The sequence below is a fragment of the Arachis hypogaea genome, chromosome 15 (genome assembly GCF_003086295.3).
Source record: "Arachis hypogaea cultivar Tifrunner chromosome 15, arahy.Tifrunner.gnm2.J5K5, whole genome shotgun sequence".
NCBI lineage: Eukaryota > Viridiplantae > Streptophyta > Magnoliopsida > Fabales > Fabaceae > Arachis > Arachis hypogaea.
Window position 1 is genome coordinate 156,637,675 of NC_092050.1, and position 19,113 is coordinate 156,656,787.

Consider the following 19,113-nt stretch of genomic DNA (forward strand, 5'->3'; position numbering starts at 1 on the left):
TTACAAACCATTTAATACAATTATTTATTGCATCATTTTAATTATTTAATATCTTTTTTTATTTCATTGGCCATGCTATCATTTTTTATTCGAGGTTTGTTTTTCCCAATTAACTCCAATAGCCCATGTGACAATAATTATTTTCTGGAAGTAAGTTTTCATATTTGCCATTACATTTAAATTTTTCCATTTATCATATAAAAAAAAGACTAAAAAACCAACACTTTTATTAAAATTTTATCAGCACTTAAACAAAAAAAAAAATTTATATCATTAAAAACACTAATAATAACTAATTATTAACTACAAATTATAAACTATAAAATCTGCTGTGCCTTAGCACCTTCTTATCACATTTTCATTTAGTATCCTTGATCTGAACTCTGAAGTATTCTATTAAGCTCTTGCTCAAACCTTTTGATGGCTTCTTCTGGGAGGCAAATTAAAAGCACCCTACCATGTTCTCCTTTAGAGTTAGTATGTGGAACAAAGTAGCTGACACCGGGAATGTCCTCTGGACCACCAGTGTCGGCTAGCCCGGAATACAAAGCCTTACCCCATCCGAAATCCACTTCTCTAAATCCACATTTTGTGATATCTGACACTAACAAAGACCCTTCTACAATAACGTCAGGTCTTCCTTTAATGGCCATTAGATCCGCAACAGAGTGCACATATTCCTCTGTTGCTTTTTTCTTTGACTCCTTCACCAACTCCAACGCATAGCTCAAGGGCTGCTGGCATAGCATCCCAACACTGCAAACTGCTGCAGGAAACACAAAAGCGTTCCCATAATAACCTTGAGGAAGTGGAGGATTAAACCTATCATACAAATTGCATTAGCAAAATACAACAGAGTCAATTAAAAAAGTAACCTTCATTTAATAAAAAGGAGTGTGCAGAGACTTAGTTATTTTAACCTGCAAGATTCAAAACGGGCGTTGATAGCGTACATCAATCGAACCTTCTTATTAGGGTTCCATTGTAGTGCAGCTGTACGACAACGCCACAAGCATGCAGTGAGGATATCGAATGTAGTCGACGATTGAGCAAGGTGACGAGGGAGGAGGCACCGCAATGCATCAATCTCTTTGGGACCAAAGAAGAAGGAAACTTGGGAGGGTTTTAAGAAGACAGTTTTATCATCATTGTCAATTGGTACTTGTTTGTATTCATGGTGGATGAATGTGACTCTTGGTGGGTCTCTGGCACAAAGAAGCTCCCTACACCACACTGGGAGAATTGAAGGGTTTGATGCACCTTGGGAGATTTCTGCTATGGCCTTTATGAATTGACCAATTCCACATCCATCACACAGTGTGTGGTTCACACGTATAGCAAAGATGAAACCACCGCATTTGAGACGTGTTACCTGAATAAGCAGCAGCGGAGAGTTTATCATTCCATCATCAGAAAATGGAACATCCAAGAGGAGCTCATCAAAGCAAGGAAATGGAGGCAGAGGGTCAACACCAAAATGGTCAAGTGTAACATCGGCATCAGCTTGGATGAACAGTACACCTTCGGAAGTGCAATCCACCACAAGTTTTCCCCTAGGGCCTTCCCTAAGCCTTCCGGCAAGTGGATAATAGAACACAAGTGCTTTGGACAACGCTTCCCTGATGACATGGACAGGGTCTTTCCCTGCCATTGAAGGTTGATAAGGAAAGAACTGAACCACTGAATAGTGGGCGCGTAGATTTTGTTGGTCATCAATGTCGGAGAGAAGCTTAAGCTCATTGGGGGTGGGTCCAGCAGGTGCCACTAGTTCCGCTGGGTTCCTCCTCACTTTAAACACCATTGATGATGACGATGATGAGGATGATTTTTGGAGAACCATTATGTGTTCTTATTGGAATTATAGTAAGAATTCAAATATTCGTGTTTGATGAACAAACTGAGATGTTGATATTAAGACAATTAACAAGGTAGAGAAAGAAAAATGAAAAAAATATGTAGAAGGAGAAAAACTATTTATACCTAAAAATAATCAAAGTTATTCTTTTATATATATATATTAATTTTAATTTTGATGTATTTATAATATAAAAAATTTTATATAATTTTATTCTTTTTGAATAATTATTTATGTATAATTAATATAAAAAATAGTGACGTCTATTAAAATTAAATTTATATATAAGACAAAATAATCTTGAGACACAATTATTATATTTGTGATAAAGTCAATGGCTGAGTTGGTGGCGGCTGGCGCTTAGATTTTTTTAAAAGAAAGTTGAAGCTAATCCTATGGTATTATTATAATACTAAAATTAAAAATTAATTTGGATTGGTTGAGCCATTACCTTATTCGTTTATTTAAGTGAGTGTTGAGAGTTTGAATATGTAGTAATTTATTGGCTAACGTCAAATTTTTAAATAGAATTTTGATCCACGACGGATTAATCTTTAAGACCATCTCCAGTAGGGAACTCATTTCAGTCCCTATTTATGGCTCATCTGTCATAAAAAGTGACTCCACATCAGATTTTGCGTCATAACCAATAAATATGAATTCAATGAATCTCTCTTCTCCATTAAAAAGAACTAACTTTAATCCCTATTGTGGTCCTACCTAATTAATTAATTAAGTAATTAAAATTAATATAATTATTATTTTTTTTATAATAATATTATTTAAATTTATAAATTCAAAATAATTCAATATTATAAAATATTAAAATAAATAATTTAAATTTGATTAGTATTTTAAATTTTATAAATAAAAATAAATAATCCAACTAAAAGTTATTTTATAATATATAAAAATTAAATTTATTTTTTATGTAAAATAAATTTAATTAATTATAATTTAATATAACAATATAAATAATATTTGATATTTGATGTTGATTTAACATAATTATTTATATTAATTATAATTTAATATAATTAATTATTAAATAATTAATATAAATAATTAATTAAATAGATATATAAGTATTTAATATATATATTTAATATATTTTTTATTTTTTTATTAACTTACCACATGGCATGATTTTATTGGTTGTTGCAAGTTTTTATTTAGAGGGACTCTTAATTTTGATTCCCGTGAAGAATTTTCTTTCTCTTTTCATTTCAATGGTAATTGAGTCCCTATATATCAGAAGAAGAACTCTATTTTTTAGTATTGAAGTTGTTCTAACCTGTTGAACTGAGAAATAGCGTGGACAACTAAAAAAAATAATAATAATATTAAAAATAATTCATGCCTTGAGATGCGTTCTTATCTTTAGTTTTCTCTTCCACTTGACATGTGTGTCATGCCCTTTGACTAATTATTTTATGAAAAATTTTAAGATATGGAGGATGAAAGAAAATATCCATGTGTGTATGGATCCAACGTGTCATGATTTTTGTATGCGACATGTGTGCAGAATGTAAAATGTGCAGAATTCAGTTGCGTAAAGAAGATGTTAGCAATAGCTGAGGAGTGGATCCTCTCCAGTGAAAAAAATTAGATGGTATCTAGTGTTTAATCTAATTATTTATTATTTTTTTTTATTTATTTTTGGTTCCACTCATAGAATCAAAGGTGATAAATCACACTTTATTCTATCAATTATTAAAAATATTGGAAAGAATCCTTTTCCCAATAGCTGATATCAAAAGATGTTCAGTGATAGCAGTGAGTTAATGCAAGTAATAAAAGTTGTTTAGGAGTTGATGTTGATTAAGATTTTTAGGGTTACGGGCTGAAAAGGGATAATGGGTTATTTTGTAAAGGAATGGATATTTATTTTATTAGGTGGGTTAGATACTAGTCAGGGCTGGAAGTGAGCTAAGCTGAGTCGAGTTAGACTAAGCTCAAGCTCAGCTCACAAAAATTGAGTTTGGCTCACGGCTCCGCTCATTAATAATCAAGCTTATTTCTTAAGCTCAAGCTCGACTCACTAAAAGCTCACGAGCTGGCTCAAATAAGAGCTATAATTTTATATCAATGAATTATAACTTATATATTTTTAAAAATATTTGAAAAGATCAATTTTATATATTATTTATCTATCAATAAATTATAAATTTTTTATTTATGTCCTATATTAAAATTATATAGAAAAAATAAATATAAATATTAAATAATTAAGATATATATATATATATATATATATATATATATATATATATATATATATATATATATATATATATGATCGAGCCAGCTCACGAGTTAATGAGCTGAGCTTATCCAAGCTCAAGCTCGACTCATTTAATTTATGAACTCAATTTCAGACTCAAGTTTGGCTCACCAGCTCACGAGCTTAACGAGTCGAACTCGAACTGGCTCATGAATTAGCTTGACTCACTTCCAGCCCTAATACTAGCTAAGGATGAATTTGGAAGCCTATTAACGCATGAGGCATGAGGATGCAAGGCAATTTTGTACGAAATATTGTATTTCGGCAAAACATAATATAGTAATGTCATTAATCATTCTCTTATTCTAATTATTTTTATGATTATTTTTAATTAAAAAAATTGATTCATTTTACTCTTTCCAACATGAGTTCATTCATCTTTTTAGTTTCTAGTACAAGTTTAACTTTTTATTTTCTATTTTTCACAGAAAGACATTACATATGATATATATATATATATATATATATATATATATATATATATATATATATATATATATATATATATATATATATGAGTAACAATTACCATAAAAAATACAAATAATAACCATAATCTTAATGTAACTAATGGCAATTAGGCAACACCACCAAGCACTAAGGTAAAATAAATTTGTTCAAGAAAAAACTATTGCTAAACTCTCCAAACTAGGCCATTATAGCATAAGTTCAATTTGATGACTAGTGATCTTTCTTTCTATTTTTCAATTAAATTCCTTCGATTTTCTATGTTCAACTATTGATGGCTAAGCTATACAATTAAAAATTATCGAAATATGTCTCCTTAAAGAAAAAAAATAAATAAATGTATGTAGATCGATATTATCAATAATGGTGTTAGAGGGGTAATACTCAAGATATATATTACCATTTGATAAAGCAATATTAAGAAATTTAGGGTTATTGAGTTTAGGGATTTAGAATTTAAAATTTTTTGGATTATGGTTCTTATTTATTTATTTATTTTAACATTTTTATTGTCAAAGACGATTCATCAAAGATATTATTGTCTATTTAAAATCTCTTTGGACTTTTTTCTTAAATTTTATTTAAATATGTCTTTTATAATAATTTTAATATAATTAGCTCTTGTTAGTAGTCCTTAAGATTAATTTTTTCAATAGTTTATTTGAATCATCTTAATAATAAAATTGTTTGGGATGTTCAATAGATTGATAGTGTGATGTTTTTGTAACTAATAATTCTGTGATGTTCAATAGAGGAAGAAACACATAATGCTGTAAAATTACTTGAAAGATGATAAACTTATATTCATTTAACTAAAAGAAAGAAAGGAACAAGAAAAAAAAGAAGAAAAAAAAATACAGCATTAGAGGAAATACTTTTTTTATATTTGCAGCAATTTTGGGTGTCGTAACACGAAAATATTTAGGTGTAACACGAAAATATTTGGGTGTATTTTTATTCTAATAAGTTCTGCATAATTCAAAACTCTTCATCTTCCTCCTTCTCATCTTCTGCTGCTTTTTCTTCATTATCTTCTTATTTTATATTCTCATAATTCTTTTTGGGAGGAAAAAAAAAAAAAATACATAATGTTGTAAAATCAATAGAAAGAAAATGAGGAAAAAATGCAACAACAACAATAGTAAACAAACGACGACGAAAATAAAACACGTAAAAAAAAAAGGAAAAACACAAAGAAGAAGGAGAAGAAGAAGGAAGAGTAGGAGGAGAAATGCGAAGCGCACTATAGAAACCATTAAACAGCGCACGTGTTGACACGCTCTTATGGGTAAGCATTTTTTTGTTGGATTTAATCCAACTTGTATAACTTGTAAACTAAAATGACTTTTATATATAATACTTCTCATATTTTTTATATTAATCACATAAATACTCATCTAAAAACGAATATAATTACACAATTGTTTAAAATGGTGTAAATAGTTTTTTTTCTTTGTACATAATGCTGTATTGAATTCAATTAAGTTTAATTTATTTTTTTCATTTCTGTTTCTCCACCTTATCATTCTCTTAATATCAACAATTCAACATCTCAGGTTGTTCATCAAACACGAATATTTGAATTCTTACTATAATTCCAATAAAAACACATAATGGTTCTCCAAAAATCATCATCATCATCATCATCATCAATGGTGTTTAAAGTGAGGAGGAACCCAGCGGAACTAGTGGCACCTGCTGGACCCACCCCCAATGAGCTTAAGCTTCTCTCCGATATTGATGACCAACAAGGTCTACGCATCCACTATACAGTGGTTCAGTTCTTTCCTTATCAACCTTCAATGGCAGGGAAAGACCCTGTCCATGAAAAGGTTTGAGAAAGAGCTTCATAGAATACTTCAGATCAAGGATGAAATATCATCTGTATTGGATGCTTGATATCTGAATATTAATGCATGTCAAGGTGGATTCAGTTATTCCTATTTCCCGAGAATCTAGTTTGTTCATGCAAGAGTGAAAAAGAACACGCCTTTATACATATACCTGTCTTTGTTGAGAGACATAATGAACTAACAGTAACAGAAGGTGGTTAGGATAGTTCTAAGGGTAATCAAGATTAGTTGCAAGGTTTCTTTATACCACATCTATTTGATAATATCAACTCACACTAGTTTCAAATCTCTCAGCTCACATCTTCTTCTGTTTCTTGTATCACAAGCTTTGTTACTCTGCTGGTCTTCTTCAGAACTAAGAAAGAAAAGAAAGAGATTGATCAGAAAGTTGGCTTAATAATGCATATGTTGCGAAAATAAAGTTGGTTCACTAAGCTCATTTCTATTGGGCTTGGAATCTTGGATCATTTACATGCTTCCATATTTATGTATATATATGTTCTTCTAACTAGGCCCTACTTGACTCACCAAACATATCGTATATTTGTGTAGCAAATGTAACTGCTCATAAATTCTATCTACTCCAACCGCGTTGTTTATTATATCAGCACGTAAAAGAAAGAGCTACCTTTGTACGAAAAGAAACAACCATTAACACACCGTACGCTATATATATATATATATATATATATATATATATATATATGCTTATAATACAGTTATACATATGGGAGCATTTACTTCTTCAGTGTCCACTATAATGAATAAGTCCATTTATTTTAATTTTCTCCTGCTTTTCTAAAGGCTAACACAGTAACACTAAAGATACTCTCTTCCCTTTCTACTTTTGGTTATGGCTCATTAATTATCATTTGCTATATTTTATAGTTATTATAAGGAAAAATGTTTGAGGTGAAGAGATGTCAGAGGAGCACGGTCATGGTCTCATGGATATTAACTTCTAGCAACAGGCACTTAGGTAGCATTCTTAACTCTCCCTTTAATTATCACAGCCGTGAAAGTTGAACTACCACCACCTACTTTTATTGCCAAGGACAATAAAACATCATCACTAGTCAGATCATTTGCCTTCTTAATTCTGTTTTCATTAATCTAGTGCTTACTTATTAGTATTAAGTGAAACAAAATATAGCTAGCTAGTAGTTAATGATAAATTCTTGTAAATGTTGCAATTATCATGGACTGATAGATAATAACAATGTTAACCAAATAAAACCAACAATATTTAATATTTCAAACTTATGAACCAGACTACTAAATAAGCCATTTACACCTCTATTAAATTCTCTTACACCCTTCTTCTCCCTTTTAACCCAGCATCATTCTTCAAAAATATTGCAGCAACTCCTCCTCCTTCCTAGCATGTAAACATGGCTAAGACTCCAATGAAAAACATGAGCTGCATTATTCCAATAATAACCTATCTTCTCTTTATTACACTCTTCTCAGCAAATGCTCAATTTGTTAAGAAGACTTACCTAGTTCAAATGGATAAGGCAGCAATGCCAAAAGCCTTCTCCAATCACCTTGATTGGTACTCATCAACAGTGAAATCAGCACTTCTCACCACTTCTCTGGAATCTTCTGATATGAAAAATGAAGAAGAGAGAATAATCTACAGTTACCAAAATGCTTTTCATGGAGTTGCAGCAAAGCTGAGCAAGGAAGAAGCTGAGAGGCTAGAGGATCAAGAAGGTGTTGTGGCCATTTTCCCTGAAAGAAAGTACCAACTACACACCACAAGAAGCCCTGAGTTCCTTGGTCTTGAACCATTATCAAAGGGAACTGATAGCATCTTTTCAGAAAATCTTGATAATGATGTTATAGTTGGAGTGTTAGACACTGGAATTTGGCCAGAAAGTGAAAGCTTCAATGACACAGGAATGAAACCAGTACCTTCTTATTGGAAAGGTGCCTGTGAAATTGGTCGTGGCTTCACCAAACAACACTGCAACAAGAAGATTATTGGTGCCAGAGTGTTCTATCACGGATATGAGGCAGCAATTGGAAAGATCAATGAGTCAAGAGAGCACAAATCACCAAGGGATCAAGATGGCCATGGAACTCACACTGCAGCAACTGTTGCAGGCTCTGTAGTCCATGGTGCTAACCTTCTAGGCTATGCTTACGGCACTGCAAGAGGAATGGCACCAGGAGCAAGAATTGCAGCTTACAAAGTTTGCTGGATTGGAGGGTGCTTCAGCTCAGATATTCTCTCTGCCATTGATAAAGCTGTATCTGATGGAGTGCATGTCTTGTCCATTTCATTAGGTGGAGGAGTCTCATCTTATTCCCATGATAGTATTTCAACTGCTGCATTCGGAGCAATGGAGCGCGGTGTGTTCATTTCGTGTTCTGCCGGAAATGCTGGTCCTAGCCCTGCAAGTCTTGCCAATGTGTCACCATGGATCACCACTGTGGGAGCTAGCACAATGGATAGAGATTTCCCTGCACAAGTTAAGCTTGGAAATGGCAAGAATTTGAGTGGTGCTTCACTCTATAAAGGGCCAAACACAGTATCAACTGAAAAACAATACTCTTTGGTTTACTTGGGTGGTAACTCATCAGGTACTCTTAATCCAAAAGCAATGTGCTTGGAAGGGACTTTGGATCCTCAAGTGGTTAAAGGGAAGATAGTGATTTGTGAGAGAGGGATTAGTCCAAGAGTGCAAAAGGGTCATGTGGTGAAAAATGCAGGTGGGGTTGGAATGATTCTCACCAACACTGAAACAAACGGAGAAGAGCTTGTTGCAGATTGCCACCTCCTTCCAGCAGTTGCAATAGGAGAGAAAGATGGTAAAGATCTCAAAAACTATGTCTTAACAAACAAAAATGCCACTGCAACTCTTTCATTTCTTGGAACAAGGTTAGGAATTAGGCCTTCACCTGTGGTAGCAGCATTTTCGTCAAGAGGGCCTAATTTCCTCTCACTTGAAGTTCTGAAGCCAGATTTGGTTGCTCCTGGTGTGAACATTCTTGCTGCTTGGAGTGAAGATGTTGGTCCATCAGGGTTGGCAATAGATCAAAGGAGGGTGAAGTTCAGCATAGTTTCTGGAACCTCAATGTCATGCCCTCATGTGAGTGGTGTAGCTGCATTGATCAAGGCTAAGCATCCTCAATGGAGTCCAGCAGCTATAAAATCTGCACTGATGACAACAGCTTATGTTGTTGACAACACCATGAAGCCTCTGAAAGATGCATCAAATGCTGAAAAGCCTTCAAATCCTTATGATCATGGTGCCGGTCACATTAACCCCACAAAAGCACTAGACCCAGGTTTAGTCTATGATATCAAGCCACAAGATTACTTTGATTTTCTGTGCACTCAGAATCTAACTCCAAACCAGTTAGGTGTCTTTGGCAAATATGCAAACAGGTCATGTGCACATTCTCTGGCTAGCCCTGGTGACTTGAACTACCCTGCTATTTCATTGGTGTTTGCTGAGAATAAATCTATTTCAGTTATGACAGTTCATAGAACTGTGACCAATGTCGGACCTGATGTTTCCAAATACCATGTTTTGGTCTCAGTGTTCAAAGGTGCTTCTGTGAAAGTTGAGCCAGAAACCTTGAATTTCACAAGGAAGTATCAAAAGCTGTCATATAAAGTTACCTTCACAACAAAAACAAGGCAAACACAACCTGAATTTGGAGACCTTGTTTGGAAGGATGGTGTTCACAGTGTTAGAAGCCCAGTTGTGATAACTTGGTTGACACCAATAGTATGAATTTTCAAGCACTGTTTTCTTTTTTGCAATGAGCAAATTTTCTTTACTATGCAGTATTAGTATTAGTATTAGTAATGCTCTTTCTTTCATGCCTATTTCTCTACCTTAGAAGAATTTTCAACAAAATAGATTATGTTCTTGACTATGAAATGAAATGAAATGAAATGAAATATTATTGTTATGGTAATATGGTTACATATTAATCGTTTTCCAATTTCTCTCCACTATTATATTTATGAGATCATGCAATCATAATATATATACTCAGGACACTATTCAGTTATTACCATACTGTGACACAATAAATAATATGGAGTAAGAATTTCATATGAGAGAAAAAGGTGTAATTAAAACAGCTATAAATTTCTTTGTTTCTTCTCTTGAATCTGTTCCTTGTATAGCAGCATGATGCATATGAGTTGCAGAATAGCTGGCCTCATCAAAGAGATTGGGGAGCCAGCGTACTATACTGAAGAACCAGAGTCCCCACAAGCCATTAATATATGGTGAGTTCTATGCTGCCTTTGTTATGGTGTCTAAATTGCTTAACTTTCATTTTAAAGTAAAAAATAAAATGTTTAAAATAAAAAATAAATCATAGAAAATTTATTAAATATTATTTATTTACCTTTTTTAGTAATTTAGGTAGAAAGTGATAGGCACCATAGCTTTCACCTTAATATATTGGATATGTTATTTATTTGAGGAGTGCAAATATTTGTAGCCATCAATTAATTATTATAGGTGTTTTTAATGGTGTAAGATTTCATTCAATGGTCACTTTTCTTTTGTTAGTTAAATGCTGGCTAAAGTTTAATAAAAATGCTGCCCCTAGATTTTTTCTATTTATTTTTATTTAGGTGTTGCTAAATGCTAATAATTAAAGTATATTTTAAAATATTATAAAAAATATTTAATTTAAAAATTTTAAAAATTTATTTTTTCATATTTTTAATATATTAAATATATAATTTTTTTATTATTATACTCTTAATATGTATCTTTAGACACATTTTAACAAAATTTTATGTATATTCATTTTTTAATGTCAAAATTATATATGTATATATAGAAATTATCTTATATGAATTTTAAATTTTATTTAATAATTAAAAATACTTATTAATTTAAAATGTTAAATAAAATGATTAATGTGTCATAGGGGAGCTCGCGGTACAGTTTGGACTGATTTTGAGTTAAAAATTCATCCAATTCAAACATTAATTTTATTTGCGATGCGGTTTGGATTGGATAACTTTTTTAAAAAAATCCGATCCGATCTGATCTAATTTCAAGCGGTTTGGATTGAATTAAATTTGTGGTTTTGTAAATTAAAAAAATTAAATACATATAATAAGTCTCAACATTAAATTTTAAATAATAAAAAATGATATAACAAATCTCAACAATATCTTAAAAAGTCAACGATAACATAACAATAGAAATAAAAGTATAGGTTAGTTAAAATAAATAAATAATATTTTGAACATAAAATATTTATTAAATAATAATAATACATGAATAATATAAAAATGTATAACAAATTAAATATATTATAAGTATAATTGTAAATTAATAATAAAATAATATTATTATAGCACGTTGTGTGATTTGGATTGAATTGAATCGATTATGAAAAATAAATCTAAAATTCGATCCGATTTAACGGTTTACAAAAAAATAAAATCCAATCAAATTTAAATTAGTGCAATTTTAATTAATTTTCGATTTAAATGAGATTGAATGAACAGTATTTAAATTAAACACCCTAGTGTGTCATGCTAGTTGTGAATTGTGATATGATGCATTAAAGAGTTCATCTAATCATCTGCAAGAACAGCTCTTGTAATAAAACCATTCTAAATTTTTGTTCCTTTTTCTTGAACGTATGAGCATGGTTTAGGGCACGGACAATATTTGACAACTATGAGTTGCAATTTAATGCCAATCCCATGGGGCAATATTTAAGGGTAAATTAAAAAGAAAAAGAAAAAGAAAAAGAGATAGAAACTTGGATTCTTACAAAAAATTATCTCAAAATGTCTCTGTTTGTAGTAATACTTATTGAAGATTTAATGAGGTGAATTGTTTCCTCCACCAGTTGTTTTTGGAAAAATATGTTTTGAGTTTGTTCTCATTTTAAAATTCAGTTTAATTTTAATGTATTAAAAAGTATAAAATATTTTATATAATTATATCTGTTTTTTTTTTAAATGAAAAAGCTCAATATAAAAGTGGAATTCAACATCAAAGTAGAGCACAAACAATAAACCAACACTAAAATTGTAACCACCTAGCAACTTAACAATGTAATAGCCTATCTCATTGTCATATCTCAATGTTAACATCAATAATAAAAGGGATTTTTACATCTCTATTCTTTATAAATTATAACAAAAAACTGAAAAAGAGACATGTTGATAATTTTTTTTTACACATTTTTTTATTTTGTCTTTTTTTATCATTACGTTCTAAACTATTGGAAAAAATAATATATCAACTATTTTTTGCGATCATCCTTTTTAATTGTTGTACCTGTCTAATTTTAAAAATGTCTTTTTTTAAATATCAAAAAAGGACTATTGTCTGCTAAAATTAGATAACCGTGCGCTCCATATTTGCTAAGTAAATTCATAGCCAAAAAATAAATGATAAATAATTGAATATATTTAACATTTTTATTACATAATACACCCATTATCTTTTTGGTTAACATATCAATTTTTTTTTTATAATTATTTACGCGATTAGGGTAAAAATAATTATTTTTACTAATATAGCATTACGTAATTAAATACACGTATAAAATTAATTTATTAATATATTAAAATTAAATTCTTTTAAAATTCACCGTGTTCTTTCATCCAAATAATTGAAAAGGAAGAGAAATCACAAAATTTAACCAGAGTTTCAAAAGGTTACTACAATAATTATCATATATTTATTTTAGATTAAGGTAGAAAATTTATTTTTAATTAGTAAATATTAACCAATTTTTTAATATAAAATTATTTTTTAATCTTTATGTTTTTGAGAATTTAGAATTAAAATTTAAAACAATAGAAAGTTTCAAAAGAATATCTATTATTGACGATAAAATTTTTACCGAAAAACGTTAACTCTTTAATTTAACTCTTCGCTAGGGGTGGCAATGGGGCGGGCTTTTGCTCTACCCGACTCCGCCCCGCCCTACAAAAAATCTGCATGAAACCCGCCCCGTCCTATCCGCGAATAGTAGAATGTTAAACCCTAACTCGTCCTGCGGGTACCCGCCACTATAATTATTAAATCCAACAAATAAAATAAAATTTTAAAAATTATATAACCACCATTTACATACATAACATAAATTAAAATAAAAATTTATATATAATATATTATTAATTATTTTATTAATTATTTTATATATGTTACATATATTATATATTAAAAATATATATATATATATATTATATGGATTTGGATCCTTTAAAGTTTGAATTTCACTTTAGAGAGTAAAGTGTAATCTCTCATCATTGATTTCATAGGTGGGACCAATAATAAATATGAAAGAGAAACTATTCAATGGGAAAAGATCACACTTTACTCTCTAAAGTGAAATTCAAACTTTAGAGGATCTAAATCCATATTATATATACCGGGACGAGTAGGATGGATTTAGCCTAAACCCGACCCCGTCCCGCCCTCGCCCAAGAACCCGCCCCGTTAAAACCCACGCCGGTGCGGGGGCAAGTAATTACCTACCCCGAACAGATAGAGGCGAAGTGGATAACCGCAGGTTCAGATAGTGTTGTCACCCCTACTCTTTGCATTAAAGCAGATAACATCTTTTCTTAATACTCATTTTTACCCATTACTTTAAAATAAAAGAAATTATAAAAATAAAATGTTATGAGTATATGACCATACTCAAAAGTCAAAACATAACCCGAAAATAGCAAAACGTATGTCGTTTTGAAGTTCGACGAGGTAATAAACGGTGTCGTTTTGAATCAGGGACCGTTTTCCGCAGTAACAAACACTTGGAAGTTGAAACCGCAGAGCACGGCGATGCGAATCACCATGACGCAATCCCTTTGGACCTTCTTCCCCTGAATCTGAATGTGCTCTAAGCCATGTCCTCCGTCCACGTCGACATTGCCGGCGATGCTGCCGCCGCAGCCACCGACGGTTTTTATTCTCCGGCCAAGCAGAAGGCCGCGAACCGCCGCCCCACCGTCCTCACCATCCAGCGAGCGAGGCAGACCCTCTGCGCCGCCAAGGTGAAGCTCATCCTTGCGGTTCTCACCTTCTCCTTCATCATTTACGTCTCCTCCAAGCTCAGCTCCTTCATGGGTTGGAACCCTCACTATCCTTCATTCGTTTCTTCTCCCTCAAGGTTTACAAAAATGGATCTTTTTTTTTTCTTTCTCGATTTTCAGTTTACGGTTGTTTTGCTTTGCAATTGATTGTTGATTGTTTCTTTTTTTTAATGTATAATTCAATGGAAGATCATCTTATTTACTATTTTAGTTTTTGGAAGCATTGGTTTTTTTTCCCCTTTGCGTATTTATTTATTATGTTTATATGGGAAAAATTCTAAGTGACATGAAATTTCATTGGATCTCATGTTCTAGGAGTTAGATTATGGTGATGAATCAGGACTTTACAAAGTGTAGTGCCAACCTCAACATTTTCATCATTTAGAAAAATTATCAGAATGAAAAATGCATCATGATTGCTAAGAACTAGAAAATTATTATATTTTATGATAATTATCATGGATTTATGATGATGAAGATTACCTTGAAAAAAAATTTGTTGTGTAAACCGGATCTAATGGTAGTAGTATGAATGATTTAATCCATGGTTCAGGGGTGGCTATACTGTGCTGATAAACAGTTGGAAGCAGAGCTCTGTCCTTAAACAATCTGTTGCTCATTATGCATCATGTCGTAGTGTTGAGAGAATACATGTGTCATGGAGTGGAAGTGAACCACCATCGGAGAAGCTGATAGCCCGTCTAAATGAGATTGTGGTTCTGAAGTCCGAGGGAGCTCAGAAAACAGACTTTATATTTGAGGTCATTTCGGGAGATCAATTAGCCAGCAGGTTTAGGCCAAAAAGCTACCCCAACACTGATGCGATTTTCTCAGTTGATGACAATGTGATTGTTCCGTGCCCTTCTCTGGATTTTGCTTTCTCTGTCTGGCAAACTGCTCCATTGTCAATGGTGGGATTCGTTCCTCGAACACACTCAGTAAATAAGGAGGTTTGTACTAAGATTTTATCATAAGCTGTGCTTGCATTTTACTCTCTTTGATTTCTTATAAGCAGAATAATACATTCTTGCAATACACACACAAAGGTAAACAAAGATAATGCTTTCAAATTTCAAAGGCATGTTTTAGGAGAAGTTATATGGTTGTATTGGTAGTGTCTCCTTAAATTCAAAGGTTGGCATTGAAAAAGAAGAAAAAGGGAGAGGAGGGAGGTGAAAATATAGAGGGCAACATGTGGGAAAAACATGGTGTTACAAGCAAAAATAACAAAAAGATGCCCTAACCTAATAGTAAGATAACTGAAATGTGATTGACACTTTTTGCATACCTCTATGTTATTAGTTTTGCATACTGTATCTGACAAATTTGTCTTTTTATATCACAGCAAAATAATGTTGCATATTATATATATGAAGGATGGTGGTCAGTTTGGTGGACGGGAACTTATACCATGGTTCTCTCAAAGGCTGCATTCTTTCACAGGAAATACTTGGACTTTTATGCTCATATGTCTCCGTCGATTCAGAACTATGTTGCTAACGAGAGGTTTGATATATCATTAATTTCCTTTTAGTGGTTTTCACCCTCTCTTATATAATCTTCATGTATGCTTATTAATATTTTCTTTTCTTTTTTTGGTTTTGGTGGGTGTTCAATTTCGTGTCCTTGATTGATGTATGGACTTGTGTAACTGTTATCTTCAACAGGAGTTGTGAAGACATCGCAATGTCCCTCCTCGTCGCTAATGTTACAGGTGCTCCTCCGGTATGGGTCAAAGGTAGCTTTTCTCTCTTTCTCCTTTAAGCAACTTCAAATCTTCAATCACAGGTAGAGAAACATGAATATAGCAATTAGGTCTGTTTGACACACTTGATAGTATAAGGCCTGTGAAGAGATTCTACGAGCAATTATATATTGCTCTAGTAAGTTGTAGTGTTTCTTTTGGCATGGAGCTCTTTTTTCCCAATCACTTATTTGTTTTATTGCTTTAATATCTATCAACCGGCTAGTACTTCATCTATCACTCAGCTTGAAGCTAATAAAAGGTCAACATCTTCAATGAAATTTGCAGGCAAAATCTATGAGATTGGGGCATCTTCCATTGGCAGTCTGAGAGGGAGAAGCCGACTGAGAAACAAATGTCTCAACGATTTAATATCACATTTCGGTAGTATGCCTCTTGTTCCGACTAATTTCAAAGCGGTTAGCGCTAAGAATGAATGGCTATGGTAGTCATTTTGTTTTATTAATCAAGGCAAAGCCATTTCACCTAGAAGGAAAGATTTTGTGTGATTTATGAAGGAATTTGTCAATAATGTGAGGTGTATATAGATGTATGTTCTAGGGTCTCAATAGTTTTTTTATTCATTAATGTTTGGTACAAAACAAGCCTGGTCTACTGCCAAGAGTGGTGATCTTGTGAAGGCCCTTTACTCTATGTAACTATGTATGACTCTAAAATTAAATTACCACAAACTAGAATGGACTCATTGAAAATCTCTACTGATTAATCAACTATCTTTACAGTGAATGTTTGTTCTGTGTCTGTACCTACCTAATGGAGGATGACTCTGGCCTTTGGTCATGTAGATAAAGTGATAAACAGAAAAAGTTAAAGATGAAACTTGATGAACTAAGGATGGTAAGTGCATGATTTAAATTGCTGTGGTTTGTTGATTCGTGTTAAAATAAAGGAAAGTTGAGTTGAATTTTATTAAACTTTAGGAGAAGTGTGTTAACTTGTTCTTAAAAGAAAAAGGTATAAAAATGATGTAACTTTGTTTTGCCCCCCAAAATGAAAAAAACAAAGAAAAGTTGGATTTAATTTAATCAAATTCAAGAGAAATGACAAATGAGTATAATTTATCTTAAAAGATGGTTGTAAAAATGATATATCTTTGATTCTTTGTTCTATTCTCCAAGATGGAAAAATATATGAAGGTTTGTACAAATGGAGTTGTGTATCCAATGAAAAGAAATTCAGTGTTTATTTGATGAATAAATAAATAAATATGAATAAAAATGGTTCGATGTTCAGAAAATATATGTATAAATGTTAGCAGGTGTCTAATGAAGAGAAATAGAAATGGATGCTTGCAAATTTGAATCTTAGAAACTTGGTGTATGCAACATGAAATCATGTATGCATCTTCATCATATTAAAACAAGAGCATCACTCTAGAAATCAAGAATATTATAAGTGGTTGAGCCAGCTCTTCTCTCTCATCCATTTAGTAAAAAAGGTTAAAGAAAAAAAATTAAAAAAAAAAGGAAAAAGAAAAAGAATGGTTGTTCAATCTTGAAAATCAGCTCATTATTAACTCGCTTTGCCAAATTAATCAAATCTCCAATGCTATAAGGGTAAGCACACATGGTTCTTCAAATGATTCATTCAAGTTCTACGTCTTTGACCAAAGGAATTGATTCCTTTATACTTATTTCCTTTTTATTTTTTATGCAACTTTCTTAAGCACAATTTGCACCAAGTATATATATTTAAGAAAAAGAAAAGAATTTACTCATGTTGAATTGTTTTCCCACCAAATAAAAAAGGCTGAATTGTTTTTTCTTTCATCAAAGGTTCCTTTCATATTTTACCGACGAGTTGTATTAGTCATGATAAAGCGTATTGTTGAATATTTCAAATCATGATGTAAACTTGTTTGTGTTGAAAATCTTCAATTATAAGATTACAAATTTCCATCACTAAGTTAAGCATGGAACAATTCCACGTTTGGACGCATTATATTAATGACCTTAATTCTAACTAAAATTCGTGTAGTTTACTATATTTTGTTATTGAGAATTGATTTGAAAAGGGTTGGACGACTCATCAATTTGTGTGGCACAAATTTCGGAAAAGTTTTTGCACTATTGGCTTGGTAGGTGTCTCCAATTGAATCAAATTAAAGTAGCACTTTCCAAATAAACAGAGTGCTAGCTAGATTAATCAAGGTTGGATAATGTCTCCTAAACTGCGTTTGATTTAGAGAGTAATATACTGAGATATAGACATAAAGATATAAAATTATATTTGATAAATAAAATATAAATAAAAATATTATATTTTATATATTTTTTTAAAAAATATAAAATATTGAATAAAAATATAATATATTTAATTATTATTAAATTTTATAATTATATTTTTTAATATTTTATTTTTTTAAATTTTATATAAAAAAATAAATTTAATTATTTAATTTTGTTCTATTTTATATTCAATTCACTATAAAAATATTATACCTTATATCATTATCCTTTATATCTTATTCTTAACGTATTGTTTTGTTCTGTATCCAAAATTAAAAATAGTCCTATGGACCACAAATTAAAGTCCTACACTCCTACTTCCTTAATTTTCTCATGAATTCATGATACATGAGATATGTATGTTCATGAACTAGGGTGCCCTACATCTACAACCACCATCCTCCTAATCCTATGTATCAATCGCTTTCTACTCTCTTTTTTTTTCATCCGTAAATTATTAGGATATAAAGTTTTATTTGATTCTACATAGAAATAGTATAGATAATTAATTTTTAATTAAATTTTATTATAAAATTAACTTTTCAATTCTTATTTCTTAGAGGATTATTCAGAGTTTAAAAAATTAAAATTTAGAATTTAAGAATAATAC

The 19,113-nt window shown here is 31.5% G+C and overlaps 3 protein-coding genes across 4 annotated transcripts; 2 read left to right on the forward strand and 1 right to left on the reverse strand.

Moving 5' to 3' along the window:
- Positions 1–210: 210 nt before the first annotated feature.
- On the reverse strand, positions 211–1,982 carry LOC112751684 (13-hydroxylupanine O-tigloyltransferase). The gene is made up of 2 exons (XM_025800901.3): positions 921–1,982; positions 211–822 (listed from the first exon to the last, which is right to left on the reverse strand). The coding sequence occupies exons 1-2, from the start codon at positions 1,838–1,840 to the stop codon at positions 363–365; spliced, it is 1,380 nt and encodes a 459-aa protein (XP_025656686.1). The 5' UTR covers positions 1,841–1,982; the 3' UTR covers positions 211–362.
- A 5,745-nt stretch (positions 1,983–7,727) lies between these two features.
- On the forward strand, positions 7,728–10,408 carry LOC112751685 (subtilisin-like protease SBT1.3). The gene has a single exon (XM_025800902.3). It carries the CDS (start codon positions 7,852–7,854, stop codon positions 10,207–10,209), a length of 2,358 nt encoding a protein of 785 aa, XP_025656687.1. The 5' UTR covers positions 7,728–7,851; the 3' UTR covers positions 10,210–10,408.
- Positions 10,409–14,137: 3,729 nt separating this feature from the next.
- Positions 14,138–17,001, forward strand: LOC112751686 (glycosylinositol phosphorylceramide mannosyl transferase 1). Of its 2 annotated transcripts, none has more exons than XM_025800903.2 (5): positions 14,138–14,587; positions 15,064–15,460; positions 15,856–16,016; positions 16,178–16,248; positions 16,543–17,001. In XM_025800903.2, exons 1-5 carry the CDS (start codon positions 14,325–14,327, stop codon positions 16,701–16,703), a joined length of 1,053 nt encoding a protein of 350 aa, XP_025656688.1. In that variant the 5' UTR covers positions 14,138–14,324; the 3' UTR covers positions 16,704–17,001. The 2 variants fall into 2 exon arrangements, with proteins under 2 accessions (XP_025656688.1, XP_025656690.1); XM_025800905.3 differs by having other exon boundaries at positions 14,202–14,587; positions 15,887–16,016.
- The last annotated feature ends 2,112 nt before the right edge of the window (positions 17,002–19,113 follow it).

Bases quoted from the DNA above. Each gene is read 5' to 3' on its own strand.
- LOC112751684 (XM_025800901.3), bottom strand. From the start codon at position 1,840: ATGGTTCTCCAAAAATCATCCTCATCATCGTCATCATCAATGGTGTTT. The intron at 823-920 runs GTTAAAATAACT...TTTGTATGATAG, and splicing joins GCCCGTTTTGAATCTTGCAG to GTTTAATCCTCCACTTCCTC.
- LOC112751686 (XM_025800903.2), top strand. From the start codon at position 14,325: ATGTCCTCCGTCCACGTCGACATTGCCGGCGATGCTGCCGCCGCAGCC. The intron at 14,588-15,063 runs GTTTACAAAAAT...TCCATGGTTCAG, and splicing joins TTCGTTTCTTCTCCCTCAAG to GGGTGGCTATACTGTGCTGA. The intron at 16,249-16,542 runs GTAGCTTTTCTC...TGAAATTTGCAG, and splicing joins TCCTCCGGTATGGGTCAAAG to GCAAAATCTATGAGATTGGG.
- LOC112751685 (XM_025800902.3), top strand. From the start codon at position 7,852: ATGGCTAAGACTCCAATGAAAAACATGAGCTGCATTATTCCAATAATA.